This window comes from Littorina saxatilis, linkage group LG5 (genome assembly GCF_037325665.1).
Source record: "Littorina saxatilis isolate snail1 linkage group LG5, US_GU_Lsax_2.0, whole genome shotgun sequence".
NCBI classification, from domain to species: domain Eukaryota; kingdom Metazoa; phylum Mollusca; class Gastropoda; order Littorinimorpha; family Littorinidae; genus Littorina; species Littorina saxatilis.
The window spans coordinates 31,397,757-31,423,404 of record NC_090249.1 but is presented as its reverse complement, the minus strand read 5'-3'; the positions used below and the strand labels follow the sequence as shown (position 1 = coordinate 31,423,404).

General features: G+C 41.3%; 1 protein-coding gene across 1 annotated transcript in view; it reads right to left on the bottom strand.

Moving 5' to 3' along the window:
• LOC138966865 (choline transporter-like protein 1) overlaps positions 1-25,648 on the bottom strand; it is a 227,803-nt gene that overhangs the window by 28,662 nt on the left and 173,493 nt on the right. The window contains exon 5 of the mRNA XM_070339239.1: positions 18,841-18,942. Within this exon, the coding sequence (XP_070195340.1) occupies positions 18,841-18,942 (102 nt within the window). The remainder of the gene's footprint in view (positions 1-18,840; positions 18,943-25,648) is intronic.

Sequence of the window (25,648 nt, the reverse complement as noted above, 5' to 3'; positions counted from 1 at the left end):
TTTTATGTTAAAGATACCAGAAGTGAGTGTCAAGTGGAGCACACAACAAAATACGTCCACACTCTTCCCAACTTCTCTCAGTTCTCCCTGTTCTCTCTCACACCCTAGCATGTACATACAATAATCAAACTTTAGCTAGAGTCACAAACATCCAATCAAAATCCTAGTAACTATTAGTAACACAACATTCTAAGATAATAAGCCATTCCATTGGTTAAAGACAAGAAAAGAAGAAGGGGGGGGGGGGGGTAAAGGATTAAGACTTTCCAACCGCAGCTGACAAGCTTCTCTGTATCAAATTCAAAGGAATTCACACCTACTTGAAAACTACTGCTACATGCAGCTAGCCGAAGAATACAGAGACAGGCAGGCCGCCATATGACCTAACAACACCTGCAGGCTCCCCGGCTCCCGTCTCTTTCTAGGTGAGCGGCTTAAGTTCAAAGGATCTACCGGTGACTGGACATGTGCATCTCAACATTTAACTTAGAACAGATAATGGCATTACACAAAACATAAAGCGATCGGCAACATGAACTACAAACACCAGACTGGAAAATAACAAAACTTTACTCTATAATTGGTGACTGGTCACCCTGTCAAACATGACAATACAACACATTCACTAGCTATTATGTGAATGTTTTGTATTGTCATTTATTAAACCATTCCATTACGTAACCCCTCTTGTTTTTGTTATGCAGGTTAAAACAAAGCTACATGGGATTTAAAGAAGCATCCACTGTCCTCCATTGAGTTGTGTTTATGGTGTGTTGTTTTCATGCGTTCACCATATGGTAACTGAGAACCGACCACTCTCTCACACTGGCGTTTCGCCATATGAAAGAGTGGGCATTCCACAATTAACCTGCTGCGGTGATGAGGCAGGGGGGTTGGGGTAACGCGTGGATAGACCAACAATTTAAGCACACACCTAGACAGAGACATGAACTAAGAGACGCGAAGCGTTATTAACCGCCAGGAAAGCCAAAGAACCTCAAAGCAGTGGCACAAAGACACATCAGTCATTTGCGTCGCTGACCACGATTGAGACTGAAAACTAGCCACAACAAAATGGAAATACTCTACTTGAGGTATTTATGCCGATGAAATGTTACATCAACCACAGGGGGTGGGAGGGGGGTGGCTATAACTTGAGAAGGTAATGCCACAGTAATACCGCAATTGCAGATGTCAACATCTTGTGCGGCATGATTTATATACCTCGGATTTTCACGACCTAAAACGTCACAGGCATTCGGAAACAGAACACAATTATGTGTTGACACCTGTAAAATTATATTCCACAAACGTGTTTACATCAATGGATAACAACACGAAAACTTTGATGGTGGGGGTTGGGGGATGGGAGTCCAACTTGACAAAACAAACAGAGCCTGCGAAACAACATCGGTAACAAACTTCCAGACTTTCACAACGTTTCTATTTTTATGCAATGATGGGCATGGGGTAAAGACGGCCCAAGAAAAGACAAACTTGTCAGGCAGCTATGAGCGAGTAAGGGAGGGGGGGAGAGAGAGAGAGAGAGAGAGAGAGAGAAAGAGAAAGAGAGAGAGAGAGAGAGAGAGAGAGAGAGAGAGAGAGAGAGAGAGAGAGAGAGAGAGAGAGAGAGAGAGTATATTTTACAAGCAAGTTTTCACCACACCATTCGGAAAACATTGTCCTTCATCACCCCAACGAAGCCTTAAACAAAAACATATTTTGCTTCTTTTTTTCAGTTTGTCTTCCCCCACCGTGTGTATGCGTTTTTGTGTGTATGCATTCGTGTGTGTGTGTGTGTGTGTGTGTGTGTGTGTGTGTGTGTGTGTGTGTGTGTGTGTGTGTGTGTGCGTGCATTTGTGTGTGTGTGTGTGTGTATTCGTGTGTGTGTGTATGTGTATATGTGTGTGTGTGTGTGTGTGTGTTTTGGTATACTCATGGAGTTTGGTTTAACATTTTTGTGACACTAAACAGTCTGCCAGAACTGAAGTGATATCAGCTTTCTCTATTCATACACCCGACGCTTACACACAGTCATGAACATAATGCTGCTAGTCTGTTTTTCTAATACTGAGGCGAAAGTGTCTGTTTATATGTTCAATGCACATAAGAACCTAAGTTTATTGTGCAGAATGAATGCTGATTCCTTGATGACGAGGTTAGGTTGCTTGCTTAACAAGGGGTGTATGCTGATGGAAGAAACACAACTTTCATGTTTTCTCACATCTTTCTTCCCCAACTCCACCCTAACCCCCAACAACGACACAACCCGAAGCAAAACAACCCCCCCAAAAGAAGTAACATACAAACAAAGACAAAAAGACACACTTACCCAGACAGACAAAAAACAAAACAAAGACCCGGCCACAACAACATCCCTTTCAGCAGTATTTTCTAGCCCATTGCTCAGGTCAGGTATGATCTTTTACTCGATTTAGAAAAAAAGTAATAAAAGCAATGACCTGTCTTTTATTGGTGTTGTCGTAAACCCCTTGTAAGCATTCATCTCAAATATCCCATTTGTACACATAATTATTAGCTATATCCGTGGCCTTGGATTTACTTTTGTAGCCTATTTCACGGATTTGTCTTCTCTTTTTGGTGTACGTACCAATTATGTGTCAGAAACACCACTGATCCGTTTTCTTGTTGTTGAACCTTTAAATGTCTGTTAGTTTTATAGTTCACGTTATGAGCTCTTAACAAAAACGATCGCTGAAAGACAAAAACACAGTAAATGCTTGAAGGAACACACAAACTGTCTGTTTTCTTGTTCCAAAGCTTTAAATGTCTGTCTCCGCGCTTTATACGGTACAGAAAGAACGCTGAAAAGGAGAAACACTTGCTTATCTGTTTTCTTGTCTCGGAAGCTTTAAATGTCTGTTTATTCGGTAAGCACCGTCCGTCCCTGTGCTAAATGAGCATTCCTTTTGATTCCGTATGGGCAAGGATTGGTTGCTTGTGTAATATGAGGTGTGTTAAAATTTGGATAACATCATCAGTATTCCCCTTTTGTCCCATCTACTTGTGTCTGTAAATGTGGAAAATGAGAGAGAGAGAGAAAGAGAGAGAGAGAGAGAGAGAGAGAGAGAGAAAGAAAGAGAGAGAGAGTGAGAGAGAGAGAGAGAGAGAAAGAGAGAGGAAGAAATAGAGAGAGAGAAAGAGAGAGAGAGAGAGGAGAGAGAGAGGGGAGAGAGAGAGAGAAAGAGAGAGAGAGAGAGAAAGAGAAAGAGAGAGAGAGAAAGAGAGAGAGTGAGATAGAGAGAGAGTAAGAGAGAGAGAAAGAGAGAGAGTGAGATAGACAGTGGAGAGAGAGAGAGAGAGAGAGAGAGAGAGAGAGAAAGAGAGAGAGAGAAAGAGAGAGAGTGAGAGAGAGAGAGAAAGAGAGAGAAAGAGAAACAAGTCGCGTAAGGCGAAAATACAACATTCAGTCAAGTCGCTGTCGAACTCACAGAATGAAACTGAACGCAACGCAACGCAGCAAGACCGTATACTCGTAGCATCGTCAGTCCACCGCGCACGGCAAAGGCAGTGAAATTGACAGGAAGAGCGGGGTAGTACTTGCGCTGAGAAGGATAGCACGCTTTTCTGTACCTCTCTTTGTTTTAACTTTCTGAGCGTGTTTTTAATCCAAACATATCACATCTATATGTTTTTGGAATCAGGAACCGACAAGGAATAAGATGAAAGTGTTTTTAAATTGATTTCAAAAATTTAATTTTGATAATAATTTTTATATATTTAATTTTCAGAGCTTGTTTTTAATCCGAATATAAGATATTTATATGTTTTTGGAATCAGCAAATGATGGAGAATAAGATGAACGTAAATTTGGATCGTTTTAGAATTTTTTTTTTTTTTTTACAATTTTCAGATTTTTAATGACCAAAGTCATTAATTAATTTTTAAGCCACCAAGCTGAAATACAATACCGAAGTCCGGGCTTCGTCGAAGACTACTTGACCAAAATTTCAACCAATTTGGTTGAAAAATGAGAGCGTGACAGTGCCGCCTCAACTTTCACGAAAAGCCGGATATGACGTCATCAAAGAAATTTATCAAAAAAAGGAAAAAAACGTTCGGGGATATCATACCCAGGAACTCTCATGTCAAATTTCATAAAGATCGGTCCAGTAGTTTGGTCTGAATCGCTCTACACACACGCACGCACGCACGCACGCACGCACACACGCACGCACACACGCACACACATACACCACGACCCTCGTTTCGATTCCCCCTCGATGTTAAAACATTTAGTCAAAACTTGACTAAATGTAAAAAAGAGAGAGAGAGAGAGATAAAGAGAGAGAGAGAGAGAGATAAAGAGAGAGAGAGAGAGAGGGGAGAGAGAGAAAGAGAGAGAGAGAAAGAGAGAGAGTGAGAGAGAGAGATAGAGAGAGAGGGGGGGGGACTGTGAAAGGTGGAAATTCACATTCTACAGCCAGCTACTCTCCTTGCAAGTAGAGCTTTTATGTTCAAAATTGATTGCCATGCACCCAGTGAGAGTTGATGAACAAAATAGCCGGATGGCTACTAAAACCAAGCTAAAACACAAAATTCTATGCACCTAATATGAACTGATCAAATATAATGGGCAGACAACTACTAAACCCTATCTGAAACTCAACATTTCATGCGTATTCTTGAAGTCCTAGACAAGCTGACAGACAGATAAAAAGACAGACAGACATACACATATAAAAACGGTAAATTTCACATACCGCACTCAGCTAATCTCTTGACAAAACACAGATTAGTGCTTTGTGTTCAGAATTTGGCCACAAGCACGTGAAGCCTGCCATAAAATAATTGTCAGAAGGTCTCGGTGAATTTCAGCGTTACATCAAAGGCACGATAAAACAGACTGGAACCTCTGTCAAAACCATCCCGCCAGCCTTCTTTGCAAAACTTACAGATGCCGTAACATTTATTTATGTTGTCATTAGGAAACGCGGCCCGCCTTATCTTTCGGGTTGGGAAAGTCAAAAATATACCCTGAATGAGCCCCTTCTTCGCGTTTGCCTGGAATATGAAGGGTCCCTACCAAGGAATAGTTTTCCCTTTTATCGTGAAGAGGAGATCTGTTGTGGCGTATGTTGAAAAATACTGCCCTTGGTGGCTTACTATATTGCGGCATAAATGTCATGCCTTTAGAGCAAGAGACGTTGTGTTCTCCAAAGATAGAGATCAAAACTTGTGTCGAAAAATGTTCCTGCGAGAGAATGGCGTTGTTAATTTGGACAGACCAAACTCGTCATGTGAGAGTTATGAGATGTTCGCAACTGGTGTTTTCGAAGGCACTGAAGCTTTACGACCCCCCCCCTCCCCACCCCCATCTCTTTTGTGATTTCATAGATAAATATTACGACATACACATTACTTAAGACACAAACAGGTAGACAAACTAGAAACAAAAGTTATACCAACAACCAAATCCAACGACAAATCTACGATCCATAAAGAATTTTGTGTGTGGTTTCTTTTCAAGAAAAGTTTCCAAGCATTCCAAATAACGATATTACAAAAACGCACACCTCACTTTGCAGGCCTATGTAATCCGCACAGTGTTCATGAAAGTAATCATATTTTCTGTATTTGTTGTACTGATGGAAATATCTACGCGCAGTCACTGGACTGCATGACCGATAAACTCATGACCAAAGACGGTTGACACCATCTGCAAAATGCAACGACGACACCCACACCTGCAAAAATCATGCAAGAGCATGACAACTAAAACAAAACCAAAAAGGCATTTGCAAAATACATCCGCAAACTCCTTTAATGAGATTATCGGAAAATATCTTACGACGTAAATCTGTTTTTCAGGCAGCGTATTTTCGCACAATGCTTCTGCATTCAGAAAAAATCCCAGAGATAAATGTGACTGAAGTACCCTGCATAAACGGCTGCATTTAATTTTGTTATGTAATTCTTGGCACTCATGCAAATGTACACATCCTTTCTCTTGCCCTTGTCATGCCCCCTTATCAAACCAACGAGGAGGAGAAGGAGTAAATTAGGTAAGAAAGAAAGCAAACAAGAAAAATAAAATAAAATAAAAGACGAAGCAAAAAAACCAAAACAAATAAAAAAACCATCAACAATGAAGGCAAGAAGTAGGAAGAGGGTTGCACTGCTCACATCATTTTCTAATCTTCAAAGATCGCTGCAAACACACAAAAAGAAAAAGAAGCTACACTGCAAACTACTACCCTTCTCTGATGTCATTAACGACACTAAAACCGAAAAGTATCAACAGTCCTTCACCTGCCAAGATCATGCCAAGACATAACAGCCAAAACAAATGCTCGAGTTCTTTTGCTAAAACCATCTGCTGATTTTTCAAGCGACCATCAAAACAGCATTACTCCGATGTCGATGAGTTTTTCACGCAGTTTGTTTCCGTAACACGCTTATGGCAGAAAAATAAAACACAGGGTAGAACCTTTTGAAGTATTCAGCGAAAATAGATACTCCTAATTTTGTTATATCAGCCTCAACACTTCAAGCAGTCTCACAGTCCTTTGCTGTGTTTCCCTGAGTTGACTGTTTATCCCGTTACGAAAAATGTCTAAGAAGGTGTAGGAAGAAGGAAAAATATCAGGTTAGATAAGATTTACTCGCATGGAAATTCGGGTTGCAAGCTGCCATACAGTATGCTACCGCCTTTCTCTTTTTACATTTAGTCAAGTTTTGACATAGAGGGGGAATCGAGACGAGGGTCGTGGTGTATGTGTGTGTGTGTGTGTGTGTGTGTGTGTGTGTGTGTGTGTGTGTGTGTGTGTGTGTGTGTGTGTGTGTGTGTGTGTGTGTGTGTGTGTGTGTGTGTGTGTGTCTGTGCGTGTGTGTGTGTAGAGCGATTCAGACCAAACTACTGGACCGATCTTTATGAAATTTTACATGCGAGTTCCTGGGAATGATATCCCCGGAAGGTTTTTTTCTTTTTTTCGATAAATACCTTTACTCACAGAATAAAACTGAACGCACTGCATTTTTTCACAATGACCGTAGTCAGTTTCACTCCGTTTTGCACAAGCGGCGGACTACGGTCATTGGGAAAAAATGCAGTGCGTTCAGTTTTATTCTGTGAGTTCCACAGCTTGACTAAATGTAGTAATTTCGCCTTACGCGACTTGTTCTCACGTAATTTCGTGTTTTGCAAGCCATGAGATTTGCACTGTGGAGTTGGGATCTTTTTTGTGCACATGCTTGCTCACTGGGGATTTTCGGGCACCGAAGAGGATCTGCACAAAGCTGACCCAGGGCAATAAATATATCGCCGAACCGAGAAGAAGTATGAGGAAGAAGTAGAGGAATGACCCCTCCCCCCCACACACAATAACACAAGAGAATAGAACAAACACAAAGGAGAAGAAGGAGAAGGTGAAGAAAACAGAAACTGACCAAGAAAGAAAGAAGAATGAGACAAAAGAGGAAGAGAAGATCAAGACTTACAAACAAAAAGTATCGTAAGAAGAAAGGCGAAGAGGTTTCAGAGGAGAATAAATGAAGACAAGATGCCATCCTGACATTATTTGCTGATCTTTGGACATCACTAATAAAGACATCACGAAAACTCGTAAAAATGTGTAGCTAACGCCCTTTAACTGACAACTGCCTAGCACATCTTTCAGAACTAAAAATACTACTCCTTAAATCTGTTTCCATGCAGTGGCTTTCGTGTCAATATCAGAGAAATAATGCTGAATACTTCACTGCACTACTTCCTGAACCTGACAACAAGGGGTTGTATAATCTCGATTCACTCTATGTTTGTTTATTGTGAATATTGTGTATACAATGTATGTGATTTAGAGTAGGTTTCTCCGGACGAGGGCTAGTTGAAAAAAGTCTTGCGTGTATGATTATGCCCAAACACTCGAAATTAAAGATAAAGTAAAATTATTTTGTATCTTTCTTGATCAGTTTGTGTTTATTCAGCCCATAGTTTAAAAGATGTGAACTCGATCTGATCCATTTTTTTGCGCTGGATGTTCTCAACATCATACAGTTTATGCCTGCAAATTTTCCATAATTAACGACAAATACTTAATTTCCATCTCAGTCGCGGGCCTCAAAACTTATGATCAGTGACACCATGAGCAAAAACTATCAACGCAAACGGCACCTGCCAAATTCAAGCACGGATATAACCACTATTACAAAAGCAACGACGCAAATGAGGGTTTTGCAAAACCGTTCACAATTTTTTTTTCTCCAGAGGGCCATCAAAAAGACATTTCAGAGGTCACTGAGTTTTATTTGTTACATCTTACATTCTTTTCTTTTTTTAAATGCGGCTTGTTTTCATAACACACTCTGGTGCAGAAGTATAACTTGAGAAATGCAACTGTTTGAAGTACTCTGCAAAAATGGGTTAGCATTTATTTAGTTACTTCACCATATCCCCGTCCAACTCTCTTCTCCAGGAAGAGAAAAATTAGGATCGATCACGAGGAGTAAAGGGAAAACTAAAACAGTCAGTAACCGAGGCCATTGGAGGGAACAATGTCCATGTGTCCTTTCGCAGACTCCAGGATGTTCCTAGGATTTAGTTTTCAGCTCCATTTGGCCACATTCCCAAAAGTAACCCCTTGAGTATTTGCTGTTATAAGTTGGACATTTTTTATGAATGCATTTTCAAAAGGTCACAAGTTGTTTTTGCGACCTTAATTCATAAAGAATTCCAACTGTGCGCAAAGAGCACACATGGCCCAGGCTGTTCATACATTGATTTGTGACCAAGTGGAGGGAAGGTCTTATCCCATGTAAAAGCCTGGCAAGATATAAGATGGTAAGCCGAACAGTTTTCACGTGAAGGAGTGTACATTTAAGGCAGTCATTGGAGTTCCCATTACAACACCGTGAGAAAAGTTCGGCACATCTGCCGCAATGACGACAAAGTGTTCGGCGATTTAAAGCGGTTTCGGCGTTTGGTCCACTGTCGATGCCCAATAACATCCATCCCGGGACATACCATTTCCTGATGATTTAAAGCCTTGAAAAATTGTATTGATACCTAAAATCTCAACAACAATGTGATGGCTCGTAAGAATGAACGTTATGAGCATGGAAACTGCTAAAAAAAATAAATAAATTAAAAAAAAAAGTTTTTGAAAGTAACTCTATAGTCTATTGTGTCTAGTCTGACATTCTCATTATTCGCACATGAAGTTTGTTGAGAGAAAACTTGCCTTTCAATCCAATGATTAGCAAGAAAGTTATGATCTTATCATTGCACACTCAAAAATAAGATCCTGAAATTGTTAGAAACCTGGAAAAATGCCCCCCCCCCCCCTCCCCGACAAATTAAAACAAATAAAAAGATGAAAAATCGTGCAATTTGGGGCAATATCTGTGATCTGAAGAATCACCTCTGGAGTTTTGAAAATGACGGAAATCCGCCCCAAAATCTCCTATCTGAGATCTTCATTAAAAAGCAATGAATTTTGCTGGTCGGTGACTTCCGTTTACATTTAGCACGCCACGCAAACCTCTTGCATCCAAAGCATTAAAATCGGCCTGAGAGCCCTGTTTGTTACTCGTCTAAGAGCTCAATACAACATATCTAATTTTTTGCATTGAAATATTCTCTTCCTTGTATTCGCGTGCTAGAAAGTGCACGGATCATAATTGCCTTGTGGCTTGAGGTAACATCTGCATGAATGTGCAAAAGCAACGTTTACTAAGAATGTCCCAACAAAGAAGGCTTTAAAGTTTCTGAATGAGGTGGGATATTCGGGCGGGGATGTAGCTCAGTCGGTATCGCGCTGGATTTGTATCCAGTTGGCCGCTGTCAGCGTGAGTTCGTCCCCACGTTCGGCGAGATATTTATTTCTCAGAGTCAACTTACTTTGTGTGCAGACTCTCCTCGGTGTCCGAACACCCCCGTGTGTACACGCAAGCACAAGACCAAGTGCGCACGAAAAAGATCCTGTAATCCATGTCCGAGTTCGGTGGGTTATAGAAACACGAAAATACCCAGCATGCTTCCTCCGAAAACGGCGTATGGCTGCCTAAATGGCGGGGTAAAAAACGGTCATACACGTAAAATTCCACTCGTGCAAAAAAAACACACACGAGTGTACGTGGGAGTTTCAGCCCACGAACGCAGAAGAAGAAGAAGAAGAAGGTGGGATATTCGGGCATTCCTCAATATTATAATAAAAACAAACAAAGAACAGTTCTTCTAATTTGATGAAACACGAACCTCTCATATGATTCTAAAAGGTGTTTTTACATTTAGTCAAGTTTTGACTAAATGTTTTAACATAGAGACGAGGGTCGTGGTGTGTGTGTTTGTCTGTCTGTGCGTGTGTGTGTGTAGAGCGATTAAGACCAAACTACTGGACTGATCTTTATGAAATTTGACATGAGAGTTCCTGGGAATGATATCCCCGGACACATTTTTCATTTTTTCGATAAATACCTTTGATGACGTCATATCCGGCTTTTTGTAAAAGTTGAGGCAGCACTGTCACACCCTCATTTTTCAATCAAATTGATTGAAATTTTTGTAAAGCAATCTTCGACGAAGGCCGGACTTCGGTATTGCATTTCAGCTTGGTGGCTTAAAAATTAATTAATGACTTTGGTCATTAAAAATCTGAAAATTGTAATAATTTTTTTTTATGTAAAACGATCGAAATTTACGTTCATCTTATTCTAATCATTTCCTGATTCCAAAAACATATAAATATGTTATTTTGGATTAAAAACAAGCTCTGAAAATTAAAAATATTAAAATTATGATCAAAATTAAATTTTCGAAATCAATTTAAAAACAATTTCATCTTATTCCTTGTCGGTTCCTGATTCCAAAAACATATAGATATGATATGTTTGGAACCACTTGACTGCCTTAGGACGGGTATACCCGTCAAACGCTTGTGCACCCGCAGCGCCTTGTTGGGACGGGTAAACCCGTCTTCTCCGTTCCGGGATTTTCCAGAAATGCTACGTCACTGCTGACACATAAATAGCAGCCAATGGCTTTGTAGGATACCTCATTCTCATGAATAAACATAAATGATGACGCGGTTTTGCGTCTGAAGGCTATTTTCGGCCTTGGCGACAGGGTAGGGGAGAGAAATCTCGACTCGTCAAAATGGCTAACGGTGACAGTCGACCGGGCCCTAGTAGGGAAAAACAAAGCCGGACTGACGCGACAGGCGGTGCAAATGATTATGGATACTGACAGGGGAAGGGGGAGATCTTCTTTCGGACGATTCGTTGGAAACAGGTAGATGCATAATAGTGATTAAAATCCTTTCTTGGAGCAAGCAAAACAGCCACCTGTGTTTGATCCACAGGCACCGGAAGATGCGCCGGACTGATTTTTCAAAAGTTCATATTTAAACATCATTATAAGCCAAACTAATTATTATTTCCATGATTAGACATTAAAAACAGATTCTTGGTTCAATTTCCCTTAAAAATAACATAGGTTTTACTTACCTACCTACTGCCAGTTTGGAGCTAGAATTTCAATTTGTTGTGAATTATTACACCCCGAACTCCAATATTCCCTGGCAGTCAGGAATGCACATACGCAAGTTTTGATTGGCAGCGAAAGTTAAAACGAAGAGAGGTACAGAAAAGCGTGCTGAACAGCACAGCGAAACTGAACAGGCTCGTCAGTTTCACTCCGTTTTGCACAAGCGGCGGACAACGGTCATTGTGAAAAAATGCAGTGCGTTCAGTTTCATTCTGTGAGTTCCACAGCTTGACTAAATGTAGGCTAGTAATTTCGCCTTACGCGACTTGTTACATTTAGTCAAGTTTTGACTAAATGTTTTAACGTAGAGGGGGGAATCGAGACGAGGGTCGTGGTGTATGTGTGTGTGTGTGTGTGTGTGTGTGTGTGTGTGTGTGTGTGTGTGTGTGTGTGTGTGTGTGTGTGTGTGTGTGTGTGTGTGTGTGTAGAGCGATTCAGAGTAAACTACTAGACCGATCTTTATGAAATTTTACATGAGAGTTCCTGGGTGTGATATCCCCAGACATTTTTGTTTTCATTTTTGTTTTTATAAATGTCTTTGATGACGTCATATCCGGCTTTTCGTGAAAGTTGAGGCGGCACTGTCACGCTCTCATTTTTCAACCAAATTGGTTGAAATTTTGATCAAGTAATCTTCGACGAAGCCCGGACTTTGGTATTGCATTTCAGCTTGGAGGCTTAAAATTTAATTAATGAGTTTGCTCATTAAAGTTGTCATTAAAATCGATTTTTTGCAAACAGATTTAAAATTGATTGCATCGTATTCTTCATCACATTCTGAATCTAAAAATATATACATATGTCATGTTTACTCTTAAAATGTGATCACAATTAACGAAAATAGAATAATTAGTCTTACGATTAAAATGTAAGAAATCGATCCAAAAATGATGTCATCTTATTCGTGATCATTTCCTGATTCCAAAAACATATAGATATGATAGGTTGTATTCAAAACAAGCTCAGAAAGTTAACAAGAATACAGAAAAGCGCGCTTTCCTGCTTAGCACAATACGCTACCGCGCTTATCTGGCGTGTCAATATCACTACGTTTTGAACGTGGAAGGTGAGCGATTTCCTTCACGCGGGGATTGACGAAGCTGTACTGTCTTGGTGAAAAAATACAGTGCGTTCAGTTTCATCCCGTGAGTTCGACAGCTTGACTAAATGTAGTAATTTCGCCTTACGCGACTTGTTTTTCTTTTCATGCGGTAAATTGCATGGAGAGAGAGAGGGGGAGAGAGAGAGAGAGGGAGAGAGAGAGAGAGAGAAAAAAAAGAGAGAGAGAAAGAGAGAAAGAAAGAGAGAGAGAGAGAGGGGGGTGGAGAGAGAGAGAGTGGGGGTGGAGAGAGGATGGGGAGATTGACAGAGAGAAAAGAGGCGGGACAGAGAGAGAGGGGGAGGGATGGGAGAGAGAGAGGGGGAGGGATGGGAGAGAGAGAGGGGAAGGGATGGATGAAAGAGATTGGGAAAGGGATAATGGAAGAGAGAGAGAGAAAGGGGGGGGGGGGTGAGAGATAAAGAGAGAATGGTGGGGTAGGGCGAGAAAGAGAGATAGAGAGGGGGGAGAGAGAAAGGGGGGGGGGAGAGAGAGGATGAGAGAGAACGAGAGAATGGACGGTGGGGGAGGGTGGAGGGATGAGAGAGAGTGAAAAAGATAATGGAAGAGAGAACGAGAGCGAGCGAGCGAGCGAGAGAGAGAGAGAGAGAGAGAGAGAGAGAGAGAGAGAGAGAGAGAGAGAGAGAGAGAGAGAGAGAGAGAGAGAGAGAGCGCAAGAGGGGGGGGGGGGGGCACACGCAGACTAGACACCAACGACCCACTGCAGGAACGACGAAGAAAGAGAAGAGGAAGTAGAAGAAGGCGGGAGGGTGTTGCGTGAAAAACACAAGTGTCATCCAGGTAAATCAGCAAGCCGTACGAATATAGCTCACCTTTAATTCTTAATTAGGTGCAACACCAACTGTGGAGAGTCTTAATTTGCTTTGACACCACAATGACATACATCCTTTCCAGCGGCACCGATATCCGCCTGCTGTTATGTTTCAACCTAATTTCTTCCTCCTCTCTATTTCCGCCCTGTCTTGGTTTCTATTGAGGTTTATTTTGTCTCTTCCTATTTCGCAGACAGGTTAACTGAGAACACAGATGGCTTCATTTGATGCTTGCATGTGCATAAGGGTGCTTATATTTCCACTTTTTGAACCGTTTGCTTTTAGCTAAAACAACGTTCCTCTTGGCAAAAGTGAGAAAGTTCAGTCTTAGGTTCATGCAAGCTGAATAGCTAGTACAGTGGACGCCGCTTAATAAAACCGCGGTTAATAGAGCCAGCCGCTTATAAAAGCCGATTTCAGACGGTCCGGATTTATCACTATATCTTATGTATTAGAAAAAGCCGGTTAATAAACCCAACCCGCCGCTTATTAAAGCCAGTTTTCTCAGAGAAATCACGTAGTTTGTGACTAAAACTCACATTATCTTGTTCTTGTAATCGCTCAAGTCATAGGCCTATTTAATATGTCCACGCTCACGCGTATCACGAAGTAACCTAGTTCAGAAAAGAATGTCAGTCAATAAAAACCGCACGTGTTCATAAATTGTGTAGCTTTGATCGCGTGTTGTGTTCATGACTAAATTAAATCAGTTGTGCACCTATGGCCACAAGTAAGTAATGATTCGTGACGGTGACAGTGAAATTATTGATGTACCGAAGTGATCGAAGTACACGTACATGTACATAATTTTAAAACAAAAGTTCAACATCCTTCGTGAAGTTTTGTTTAGATTCAAACAAATTTTTTGGGTTTTTTTCGAAAATGACGTATTCCTGGACCGCCGGTTAATAAATCCGCCGCTTATTAAAGCCATTTTTCGTCGGTCCAGAAGTGGCTTTATAAAGCGGCGACCACTGTACTCATGAGCTTAGTCAGTTTTGCAGACTCGGAATGCGTAATTAAATAATAGCGTTATAATCGTAACATTTCTTAATGGGGTTTTGAATAGCAGTAGTGGTCTACAACTCTTCTAAAGACAAATACAAAATGACATAAAAGGCCTTCTTACTTTTCTTGCTACTTTGTTAATTCGTGGCACTTTTTTTCATATTCATTTCCTTCGCAATTTCCTCAATTGTCGCTGTTTTGGTTTTTTCTTTCTTCTATTTCTTTGCAGGTGGGAACGGGGGAAATCATCGACATCATAATCATTTCACAGTTCAGAGACATCCTGCTTGCTGCCGCGCGGGCAGAGAAAATGTTCCCTCTTTATCTTCACCGCACTGGCAGCAAAACCCCTCACGCGCAGGTGTTTTCAGACAGGCCAGACACAGGTTGTCCCGGAGGTGTACAGGTCTTGTGCAGTACGAAACATACACAGAGACACTGACATGGACACACTTTTATTTCATTTAGCATACACTGAAGATACCACATCTATGCCTGACTCTTTTCCTGTCTGTTTGTCTTTCAGTCTGTCTCTTTCTCTTTCTCTCTCTCTATTTCTCTGACACGCATTGACGCGAAAACATTTTCAAGTTACACTCGACTGACCCGACTGATCCCTTTACCAGATTTTACAAATACGGGTTTCATGCAATTGAAACTGTTACTTTCAGCGGAAAATATCCCTCGTTAAAAAAATAAGAGACGGGGAATCTGGCTCCATTTCTAACCGGGTTCGCCCCAGCGAGTAATGTAACTTAACGATGCAATCAATTGCCCTCGTTAAAAATCCCATCAGGTCAGTAAAGCATACAACACAAGAGAGAGAGACAGACAGAGAGAGAGAGAGAGCGAGAGAGAGAGAGAGAGAGAGAGAGAGACAGACAGAGAGAGAGAGAGAGAGAGAGAGAGAGAGAGAGAGAGAGAGAGAGAGAGAGAGAGAGAGAGAGAGAGAGAGAGAGAGAGAGAGAGAGAGAGAGAGAGAACTGAAATATAAAGGAAGTTAGAGCAAACGGTGACATTAGACGATTTTCGGAAATAACTACGTCGGGTGTGAAAGAGTGAATACCCTTGCTTTCTTCTGACAAATAAAGCCACACGTGCTCCTGTCCTCGTGTTTTCGACACACCCCTCGCTTGTGATTGGCCCGTCCAATATTTGTCCGAGTAAAAATCAAGGGTATTCACTCTTGCACAACCCATACAAACTTCGTCTATTGAGAAAGTGAGAGCAAGAGAGAAATAGCAAAGGACTACGTTATTGAGAGATATAACACAAGACAGGAGTACTGAATTAAAAAAAGAAAAAGCAAAAAATCAAAAGGAATGGGGAAAAATGAGGACGACGAAAGAGACAAGACTGATCACTCCTGTCCCCGGACACGACTTCTTTCTTTCTTTCTTTCTTTATTTGGTGTTTAACGTCGTTTTCAACCACGAAGGTTATATCGCGACGGGGAAAGGGGGGAGATATATGGGATAGAGCCACTTGTCAATTGTTTCTTGTTCACAAAAGCACTAATTAAAAATGTGCTCCAGGGGCTTGCAACGTAGTACAATGTATTACCTTACTGGGAGAATGCAAGTTTCCAGTACAAAGGACTTAACATTTCTTACATACTGCTTGACTAAAACCTTTACAAAAATTGACTATATTCTATACAAGAAACACTTAACAAGGGTAAAAGGAGAAACAGAATCCGTTAGTCGCCTCTTACGACATGCTGGGGAGCATCGGGTAAATTCTTCCCCCTATCCCGCGGGGGGTACACGACTTCTGCAGTTGCACAAACACGTACACATGTACAGAGACGAGATCTAACGAAGACCTCAACCCCCACCCCCCAAACCGCCACTCTCTACATATCCCGATCCATAATTATAACACTTAGCCCCAAGGACAAGATTGAAAGTGGTTGCATCATAATTTAGCACACCACACCGGTCTGAAACCGCTAAATCTTCCTGGCCCACTAACGAACTACTGCTGTAGCCAGAGGTCATACATCATTATGCAAAAGTCACTGCACGTGCGGCAGGTAGGGGACAATCGATAAACCCATAATTATCATTTACCGAAGTCATCCCAGCACAGAATCCCTTCCAGCTATAAAGACAGTTTCGATGTCAGCTTTTGCGCTGTCAGTGCATGTCACCCAAGTTGTGATGACGCTGGGAGAGGGACGATTTGGGGGTGGGGTGGGGCTTTAGGAAGGGGGAGAGGGACAAAAAAAGTAATGGGGGATGTGGACTGTCAAGCAGAAATAGGGGTGGGGTGGGGTGGGCAGGCTTGATTTGGGGAAGTAATGGTTATAATAAGAAAATAGACTGAAAGAAAATAACATCCGTCTGTGACACTTTCACTTTGTATATATGTGCTCTTTGATGAGTATTTTCCTTTCCATTTGAGACAAATTGTATTAGTTGTATATATCGTGTTGTATTTTTGATTGAACTTGTAAATTGAGCTTGTAAAGCGCTTCGAGCTGTGGAGAAGCGCTATATAAATGTCCATTATTATTATTTATTATAATAAGTGCATACAAAATTCAGGTTCCACAAATAAAAAACAATCACAGACGATGAGTAAGGAGAAAGGGCGATAGAGAAAATGATAATTGTATGATGTTTGCTGATCACATAGACGCTTGCGCAAGTTTTAGACAGCAGACACTTTTGTAAATGGTCTCTTTCATACCCGAAGAAAATCCTCACGAACAACTGGCAAGAAATCCATTGATGAACGAATGACCAACATCTTTTTTTACCTTGAGACAGGGAAATGATACCGTGTGCACCTGCTCCGCACATTTCACGTCTCGTCACATTCCGTAATATTACAGCCATTTTATTGATAACAAAACGCTCTGTATGCCCGCCTGCGTCTCGGCCGGCGATCGATCAACTGTTATTGGCCCAAAGAGTTTGGCTCATTGCACAGCCTCTTCTTGATCTCTTTTCCTTTTCTCCTTCTTTTTGTCAGGGAAAATCAATCTTTTTGTTTTTGTTGGATCTATCACAAGGAAACGCTGTCTCGGTTTTTTGTTGTAATTTATTTTTGTGAAAGATGGTTCAGTGCTGTCTTTCATTCTGATCGCCTCCTTCGCTTGGTTATTACTTGGTGTTACAAATCATTTCAGAAAACACCAACATTAAAAAGCAAACAAAAACACACACAAAAACAGCCACAAAAATAGTAGCACTTAGAATTTCAGGATATCATGGGGGGTCGAGTCTTGGGGAAGGTGTAGCGGAGGATTCGGCACACCTGCGTCCCTTTTGCAAAAGGGAGGGACGCAGGTGTGCCGAGTCCTCCGCTACACCTCTCGAGGGACCTGTCCCCCTTTAACTACCAGACACTCTACACTCTTTTCGTCTTGTTTTATTTCCTCTCCCCCTTCCTTCTGTCAGTCCTCTTCCTGCTCCAAGGTCTACGCCATTGTCTCCCTTACAGAAGAATCAATCAATGGTTGGGGTGGGTGGGTGGGTGGGGGGGGGGGTGGGGGTGAGAACGAGCGAGCGAGAGAGAGAGAGAGAGAGAGAGAGAGAGAGAGAGAGAGAGAGAGAGAGAGAGAGAGAGAGAGAGAGAGAGAGAGAGAGAGAGAGAGAGAGAGAGAGAATGACTTGAACAGAAGTAATTAAATTGTCTCCTGGTCTCAAGCATGAAGTCCAAAAAATGTAATGAAACATTCACACAAAAACAACACCGTTTCTCTTAAAACACACACACACACACACACACACACACACACACACACACACACACACACACACTCCCACCTACACACCCAACCACACACACACCCACACTAACGGGAAGTGGAACAGGGGGGGGGGGGGGGGGGCAGGAAACAGAAGCGGTAGACAGACAGAGAGAAAGCACAAGCATACAAAAAAAAGGCACGTATTCCCATACAATAGTCTGTTAGTGTATACGTGTGAACGTGTGGGTGTGGGGAGGATGTAGTCGTTGTTGTCGAGTGTACCCGCACTTGGCACTTGTGGGGTCACTTGGTACATAGGAGGTTACTCAGTCTGTCATCCAAATGAATGGATTACGCGTGCTACCATTTTGAGTCAATCGTCCCGCCATAGTTATGCTCAAAGAGGCAAACCGCACTCCTTCTTCGAACGATTTTAAAAAGAAGCATCCCAGTGAAGGAATGTATGGGGCGACTATTAGACGAGGCAACTACGGGAAGTACATGACCCCTGCTAATCATATGATGGTCAGAACATTGGCCTAGCTAAGGCCATTTGGGAGAATGAGGGGAGGAGAGGCAAAGTATAAAACGTCAGACACTGAAAAAGCACAGAAATTTAAACGACTGAGCTGACCACGACACAAACAGACAGACTCACAAAGGGACAAACACACAAGACAGAAAACAGATCACTGACCATTCCACAGCAGAAAAAAGTGAAGATGAGCAAGCAGACGATGTCCGTGCATCCTCGGTGTCTCACAGGGTTACTCAGTAAACCTTTCTGATCACCCGGATCCTGAAAGCAGACAAAAAGAAACGATTCTTAAAACTTAAAAATCAAACTAATTTTGTCCCCTCCTGATTTGCTGGATCACTGGATTCTGTTCACCCCCCCCCCCCAACTCTCCTCTCCTGCGTTCGTTCTTGTGGCACCTGAAAGAATACATAATTATTGAAATGGAAAACAAGTCGCGTAAGGCGAAAATACAATATTTAGTCAAGTAGCTGCCATTTTTCAGCAAGACCGTATACTCGTAGCATCGTCAGTCCACCGCTCATGGCAAAGGCAGTGAAATTGACAAGAAGAGCGGGGTAGCAGTTGCGCTCAGAAGGATAGCACGCTTTTCTGTACCTCTCTTTGTTTTAACTTTCTGAGCGTGTTTTTAATCCAAACATATCATATCTATATGTTTTTGGAATCAGGAACCGACAAGGAATAAGATGAAAGTGTTTTTAAATTGATTTCGAAAATTTAATTTTCATATTAATTTTTATATATTTAATTTTCAGAGCTTGTTTTTAATCCGAATATAACATATTTATATGTTTTTGGAATCAGCAAATGATGGAGAATAAGATGAACGTAAATTTGGATCGTTTTATAAATTTTTATTTTTTTTTACAATTTTCCGATTTTTAATGACCAAAGTCATTAATTAATTTTTAAGCCACCAAGCTGAAATGCAATACCGAACCCCGGGCTTCGTCGAAGATTACTTGACCAAAATTTGAACCAATTTGGTTGAAAAATGAGGGCGTGACAGTGCCGCCTCAACTTTCACGAAAAGCCGGATATGACGTCATCAAAGACATTTATCAAAAAAATGAAAAAAACGTTCGGGGATATCAATCCCAGGAACTCTCATGTAAAATTTCATAAAGATCGGTCCAGTAGTTTGGTCTGAATCGCTCTACACACACACACAGACAGACAGACACACACACACACACACACACACACACACACACACACATACACCACGACCCTCGTCTCGATTCCCCCCTCTACGTTAAAATATTTAGTCAAAACTTGACTAAATATAAAAAAACACCTTTCATCCTCAAAAGTTGAAATTAGTTGGAATGAGTAGTTAACTTTTAACCTCTTTCAATGTCAACAGTGTGACTGCATCCTGTCCAGAGTGGGATTTTTGTGTTGATTTATTTTGCAGAATGACACGTGTGTCAGGTACAAGACTATTTAGCAACACAGTCCCCAGTTTGCACGGGAAGCAGACAGTCAGCAGAGTGTTGGTATTTGACAAAGTGGAAGGATGCTCTTCTCTCACGCAGAAGCTTGTGCAGATCTGTGATGGTTTGGTTTATATAGTGAATAAAAAAAAGGTTAATTTATGGAACGTTTAAATACAGATATAACTAACCATTCACAAGTTACTTCGACCAAAGTAAGGCAAAATGTACCTATCTTGAGAAAATGAACAGACAATGAGAACTTGGCTCCGTTAGACGTTTCTTCTTTAAAACTCAAGATGGCGACGTAACTAAGATTACAAAGTAAGGTATCTTGTGATGCAGGGCAGTGTATTAATACGTGCCGAACACGGATTAGGGTCATTCGTGCTGACCCACTGAAGTCTCGGTCTGGATATCGTGGCTTCGCAATTTACGTTCAAAGCTCCATAATGACGCCAATAATGTGAAGTGGCCCTGAGATCAAAGTGAAGCCTTGTAAAGCGCCGAGTGTAATGAGTGCCCTTCAAAAAGTAACCCAAAACTATTTTCTTTACTGCATGGACTCCTTAAAGTGGGCCTTTACAGTACCCCACAACTCCCCCCCCCTCCATTAATCAAGCACACAAAAAAAGCAATAACAAAAACAAAACACACACGCGCCATCCTTTCGCTCACAGCTGCAAGATATGCTTTTCATTGTTTTCATACTGTTGTAAAATACGATTCCGAAAAGGAATTTCGTGCAGGTTATTTTACTGGTGATACTGTTTTTACCAAATTTAAAAAAACAATATTTCTAAGATTTAGCAACGGTTCAAAGTTTTACTTTTGGCTGCAGTCACTACTAACTTCACCCAGGTTACATTACATTGTGCAATTTATGGACAGGTAAATGAAGACTAACAACAACAACAAGACAGACAACAACAAAAGAGAGAAAAAAAAGAAAAAAAAAGAAACAAAAAAACAAAACAAAAACACAACAACCGTGCACTCATCTTTTAGCCAGTAAAATATCATGCACAAATCTGTTTTACTTTCAAAGGCACCTTTTCTGCTGCGTAGAACTTTACCAACTTTTTGAAAACGACCAAACAGAAAAAAAAAGAAAAAAAATGACGATAACAAAACCATAAAGCAACAGGGCGGGGTGCTTCTTTTGCCCAATACTGTAAACAGCAATGCCGCTAAGCTACGATTATTTATTGTTTTCCAGTTCTACACTGTCTGTACAATGACAAAAATGTCCAGACGTCACCAGCAGCTTATCTCTGTTTTGTTGGCTTTGCTTTGTACCAAAAATTATTTTTCTCCTTCTTCGTTCATGGGCTGAAACTCCCACGTTCAATCATGTTTTTGCACGAGTGGATGTTTACTTCTATGACCATTTTTACCCCGCCAGCGAACAAAAACAACCCCGCAGTAGGAGTTTTCACTACTTGTCCTTCGCATGATATTCTGCTAGTTAGGATATCTCACCCCTGGCAGTGTTGGGCAAATAAATCATCGTTATCGACAGACATGGACGAAGGCGATCTCCGCACACAGCGTGTATCTCTGCACACTCCACATTCCTGCCTCATCTGCGTCTGTTGTCCATAAAACTGCGAGAATATTTCATGTACTTATTTTTTCTATTCAGCATTGTCACAGTGGGATGTTTTTTTCTGATGATCTCAGAAGCAGAATCAAGCACCAAAGCACAGACATCGATAGAGAGGGGGATGGGGGGGGGGGGGGGGGGTCGGGGCGGAGAGAGAGAGAAAGAAAGAGAGAGAGAGAGGGGGGGGCGGAGAGAGAGAGGGGGGGGGGGGGCGGGGCAGATGGAGAGAGAGAAATAGAGAGAGAGGGGGTGAGAGAGAGAGAGGGAGAAACTATCCTCTGTCTCGGACTTAACCGAGGGAATCATCGTATAAATAATAATGCGTATAAAAGTGTAGTAAAATCGTTAGTGCCGATAGGATTCCAGAACGGTTCCCCAACGCACTTTCTTTGGTGAGCATAAATAGTACTTACACTAATTTTGCTGCGCATCTGAGAAGTAGACTTATTAGTACCATGAGAGAGAGAGAGAGAGAGAGAGAGAGAGAGAGAGAGAGAGAGAGAGAGAGAGAGAGAGAGAGAGAGAGAGAGAGAGAGAGAGAGAGAGAGAGAGAGAGAGAGACTCAGACTCAGAACTTTATTACAAAAGGATAAAGGTTTTAGGCAAAGCCTATTCTTCCAACCTGTCCTTTATACAACACATAAAGACAGACGCACATTAAAAATATAAATTCAATCATATAAAATACAGAGAGAGAGAGAGAGAGAGAGAGAGAGAGAGAGAGAGAGAGAGAGAGAGAGAGAGAGAGAGAGAGAGAGAGAGAGAGAGAAAGAGAGAGAGAGCAAAGGTAAGTCTAATACTAAACAGCAATATTCTCATCTATTTCATGTGAATCTAGGTGTAACAAAGTGCTGTTTCCTCAATCTTGGACTTAACCAAATCAACGAAGAAATAAAATGCGCATTAAAGTGCAGTAACATCCATCTCCTTGGTAATTCTTATCTTGACATGCACCATGTCGCCAGCATGTTCTTGAAGACTACTTTCTGTCAGATAGTATCTTTATGGAGCGGCGTCAAGTGTATCAATATATCAGGCTTCAAAACATTCCCAATCTCTTCAACTCCCTTAAATGTCTCTTTTTACGGCAATGAAGAGGCAGGTGACTAGGTTCAAGACAAACCCCCGAGACCATTTCGCCGAGTTCTTTCCGTTTAATAATGCAGTAAAGCATAATCTGCTGTTGATTTTGAAAAAAGCAGAATGATAACTACGCCCAATGTTGTACAGATGTATGCCTCAAAGGACAGTTCTGCAGTTGCTCGAATTTCATTCAACCAACCAAACCTCCCCGGGCAAGACATTCCATGCACAAAAACTGAATTTATTGGCTTTGAATATCAAGTAGCAACCCTGAGCAAAATATGTAAAAAAAATGTCCAAAGCAGCTTACCGTTTCTTCTATGCAGTATGTATACATTTACGATCACTTTTGGACACACACTCCTATCTTCACAAGCGCAGACTCGCAGAGTTCCAAAGTGTATCACTGTATTGGTGCCTACAACCAGGATAACATCTTCCCTCCCTTCATCTGCCCCCCCCCCCCCCTGTTCCTAACCCCCGAATCTGGAAATACATCCCTCCCTATCCTCACGGCCTATCACAACCGGTAGGAACGTGTTGCATAATTGATGTTTTAATCACTGCATGACGATGGCGGTGTTGGGCGCGGGCCCGTCCACACAACGCTCTCCATTTTTCCAATGATGACACAGAGTTCATGCTGCACGTGCCAGCTAGCACTGCACTCATGTTAGCATACACTTTTCTGGTTCGGAGACAGATAACGAAGATGATGTTTAAAGGCACAGTCTAGATAACGAAGATGATGTTTAAAGGCACAGTCTAGATAACGAAGATGATGTTTAAAGGCACAGTCTAGATAACAAAGATGATGTTTAAAGGCACAGTCTAGATAACAAAGATGATGTTTAAAGGCACAGTATAGATAACGAAGATGATGTTTAAAGGCACAGTCTAGATAACGAACATGATGTTTAAAGGCACAGTCTAGATAACGAACATGATGTTTAAAGGCACAGTCTAGATAACAAACATGATGTTTAAAGGCACAGTCCAGATAACGAAGATGATGTTTAAAGGCACAGTCTAGATAACCAACATGATGTTTAAAGGCACAGTCTAGATAACCAACATGATGTTAAAAGGCACAGTCTAGATAACGAACATGATGTTTAAAGGCACAGTCCAGATAACAAACATGATGTTTAAAGGCACAGTCTAGATAACAAACATGATGTTAAAAGGCACAGTCTAGATAACGAACATGATGTTTAAAGGCACAGTCTAGATAACAAACATGATGTTTAAAGGCACAGTCTAGATAACGAAGATGATGTTTAAAGGCACAGTCTAGATAACGAACATGATGTTTAAAGGCACAGTCTAGATAACAAAGATGATGTTTAAAGGCACAGTCTAGATAACAAAGATGATGTTTAAAGGCACAGTCTAGATAACGAACATGATGATGTTTAAAGGCACAGTCTAGATAACGAAGATGATGTTTAAAGGCACAGTCTAGATAACCAACATGATGCTTAAAGGCACAGTCTAGATAACAAACATGATGTTTAAAGGCACAGTCTAGATAACAAACATGATGTTTAAAGGCACAGTCCAGATAACAAACATGATGTTTAAAGGCACAGTCTAGATAACCAACATGATGTTAAAAGGCACAGTCTAGATAACAAACATGATGTTTAAAGGCACAGTCTAGATAACAAAGATGATGTTTAAAGGCACAGTCTTTCCCGTGTAAACGATTCGGCTTATATCTCAGATCTGGCCAGCCTTTCAGATGGGAAAAAGACATTCCTTACACAGGACACATAGCAAGTCAGTGTGAAAAAGACATTCCTTACACAGGACACATACCAAGTCAGTGTGAAAAAGACATTCCTTACACAGGACACATAGCAAGTCAGTGTGAAAAAGACATTCCTTACACAGGACACATAGCAAGTCAGTGTGAAAAAGACATTCCTTACACAGGACACATAGCAAGTCAGTGTGAAAAAGACATTCCTTACACAGGACACATAGCAAGTCAGTGTGAAAAAGACATTCCTTACAGAGGACACATAGCAAGTCAGTGGGAAAAAGACATTCCTTACACAGGACACATAGCAAGTCAGTGGGAAAAAGACATTCCTTACACAGGACACATAGCAAGTCAGTGGGAAAAAGACATTCCTTACACAGGACACATAGCAAGTCAGTGGGAAAAAGACATTCCTTACACAGGACACATAGCAAGTCAGTGGGAAAAAGACATTCCTTACACAGGACACATAGCAATAATCAACAGTGTGACTGCTTTCTGTGTAGAGAGGGAATTTACCCCTGAATTCATTTTTCGAAAAAAGCCACTGATGTCAATCTGCAAAATGCTTTCATAAAAAGGTTTCCATTGTGCACAGGAAGCAGCCAGCCTGCTGATGCTTGGTGTGTGTCAAAGTGGAGGGGGGGGGGGGGGCTGGCCAGATAATGACAAATACAGCACAATTGTTTTCAAGGGAAATACTGTGCCTTTTAGACCCTTCTCTCTCGTAATTAGCTATAAAGAGAATGAATCTAAGGTTCACATGATCAACATTATTAATTTTCAACAAAACAAAAGTAACAAAAGCTTTGGTCTTACAACGAACACGGGGTTCTCACATCTCCATTTGTACTGAAATGACAAACAGCGAACAAAGCTATGGTTCTTCCTGCTGAATTTGACTAACAATAATACAAACAATTTTTCAGTTGGGCCTATCAAATTGACAGAACATCGTAAATTTACGCAAATATCCCGTATCTGATACAAACACCCATCCTCTCCTCTTTTCCTCCCCTCCAGATTTCTTAATCGTACATTTGTCAGAGATTTGTGAGCTTCGTCATTAAAACG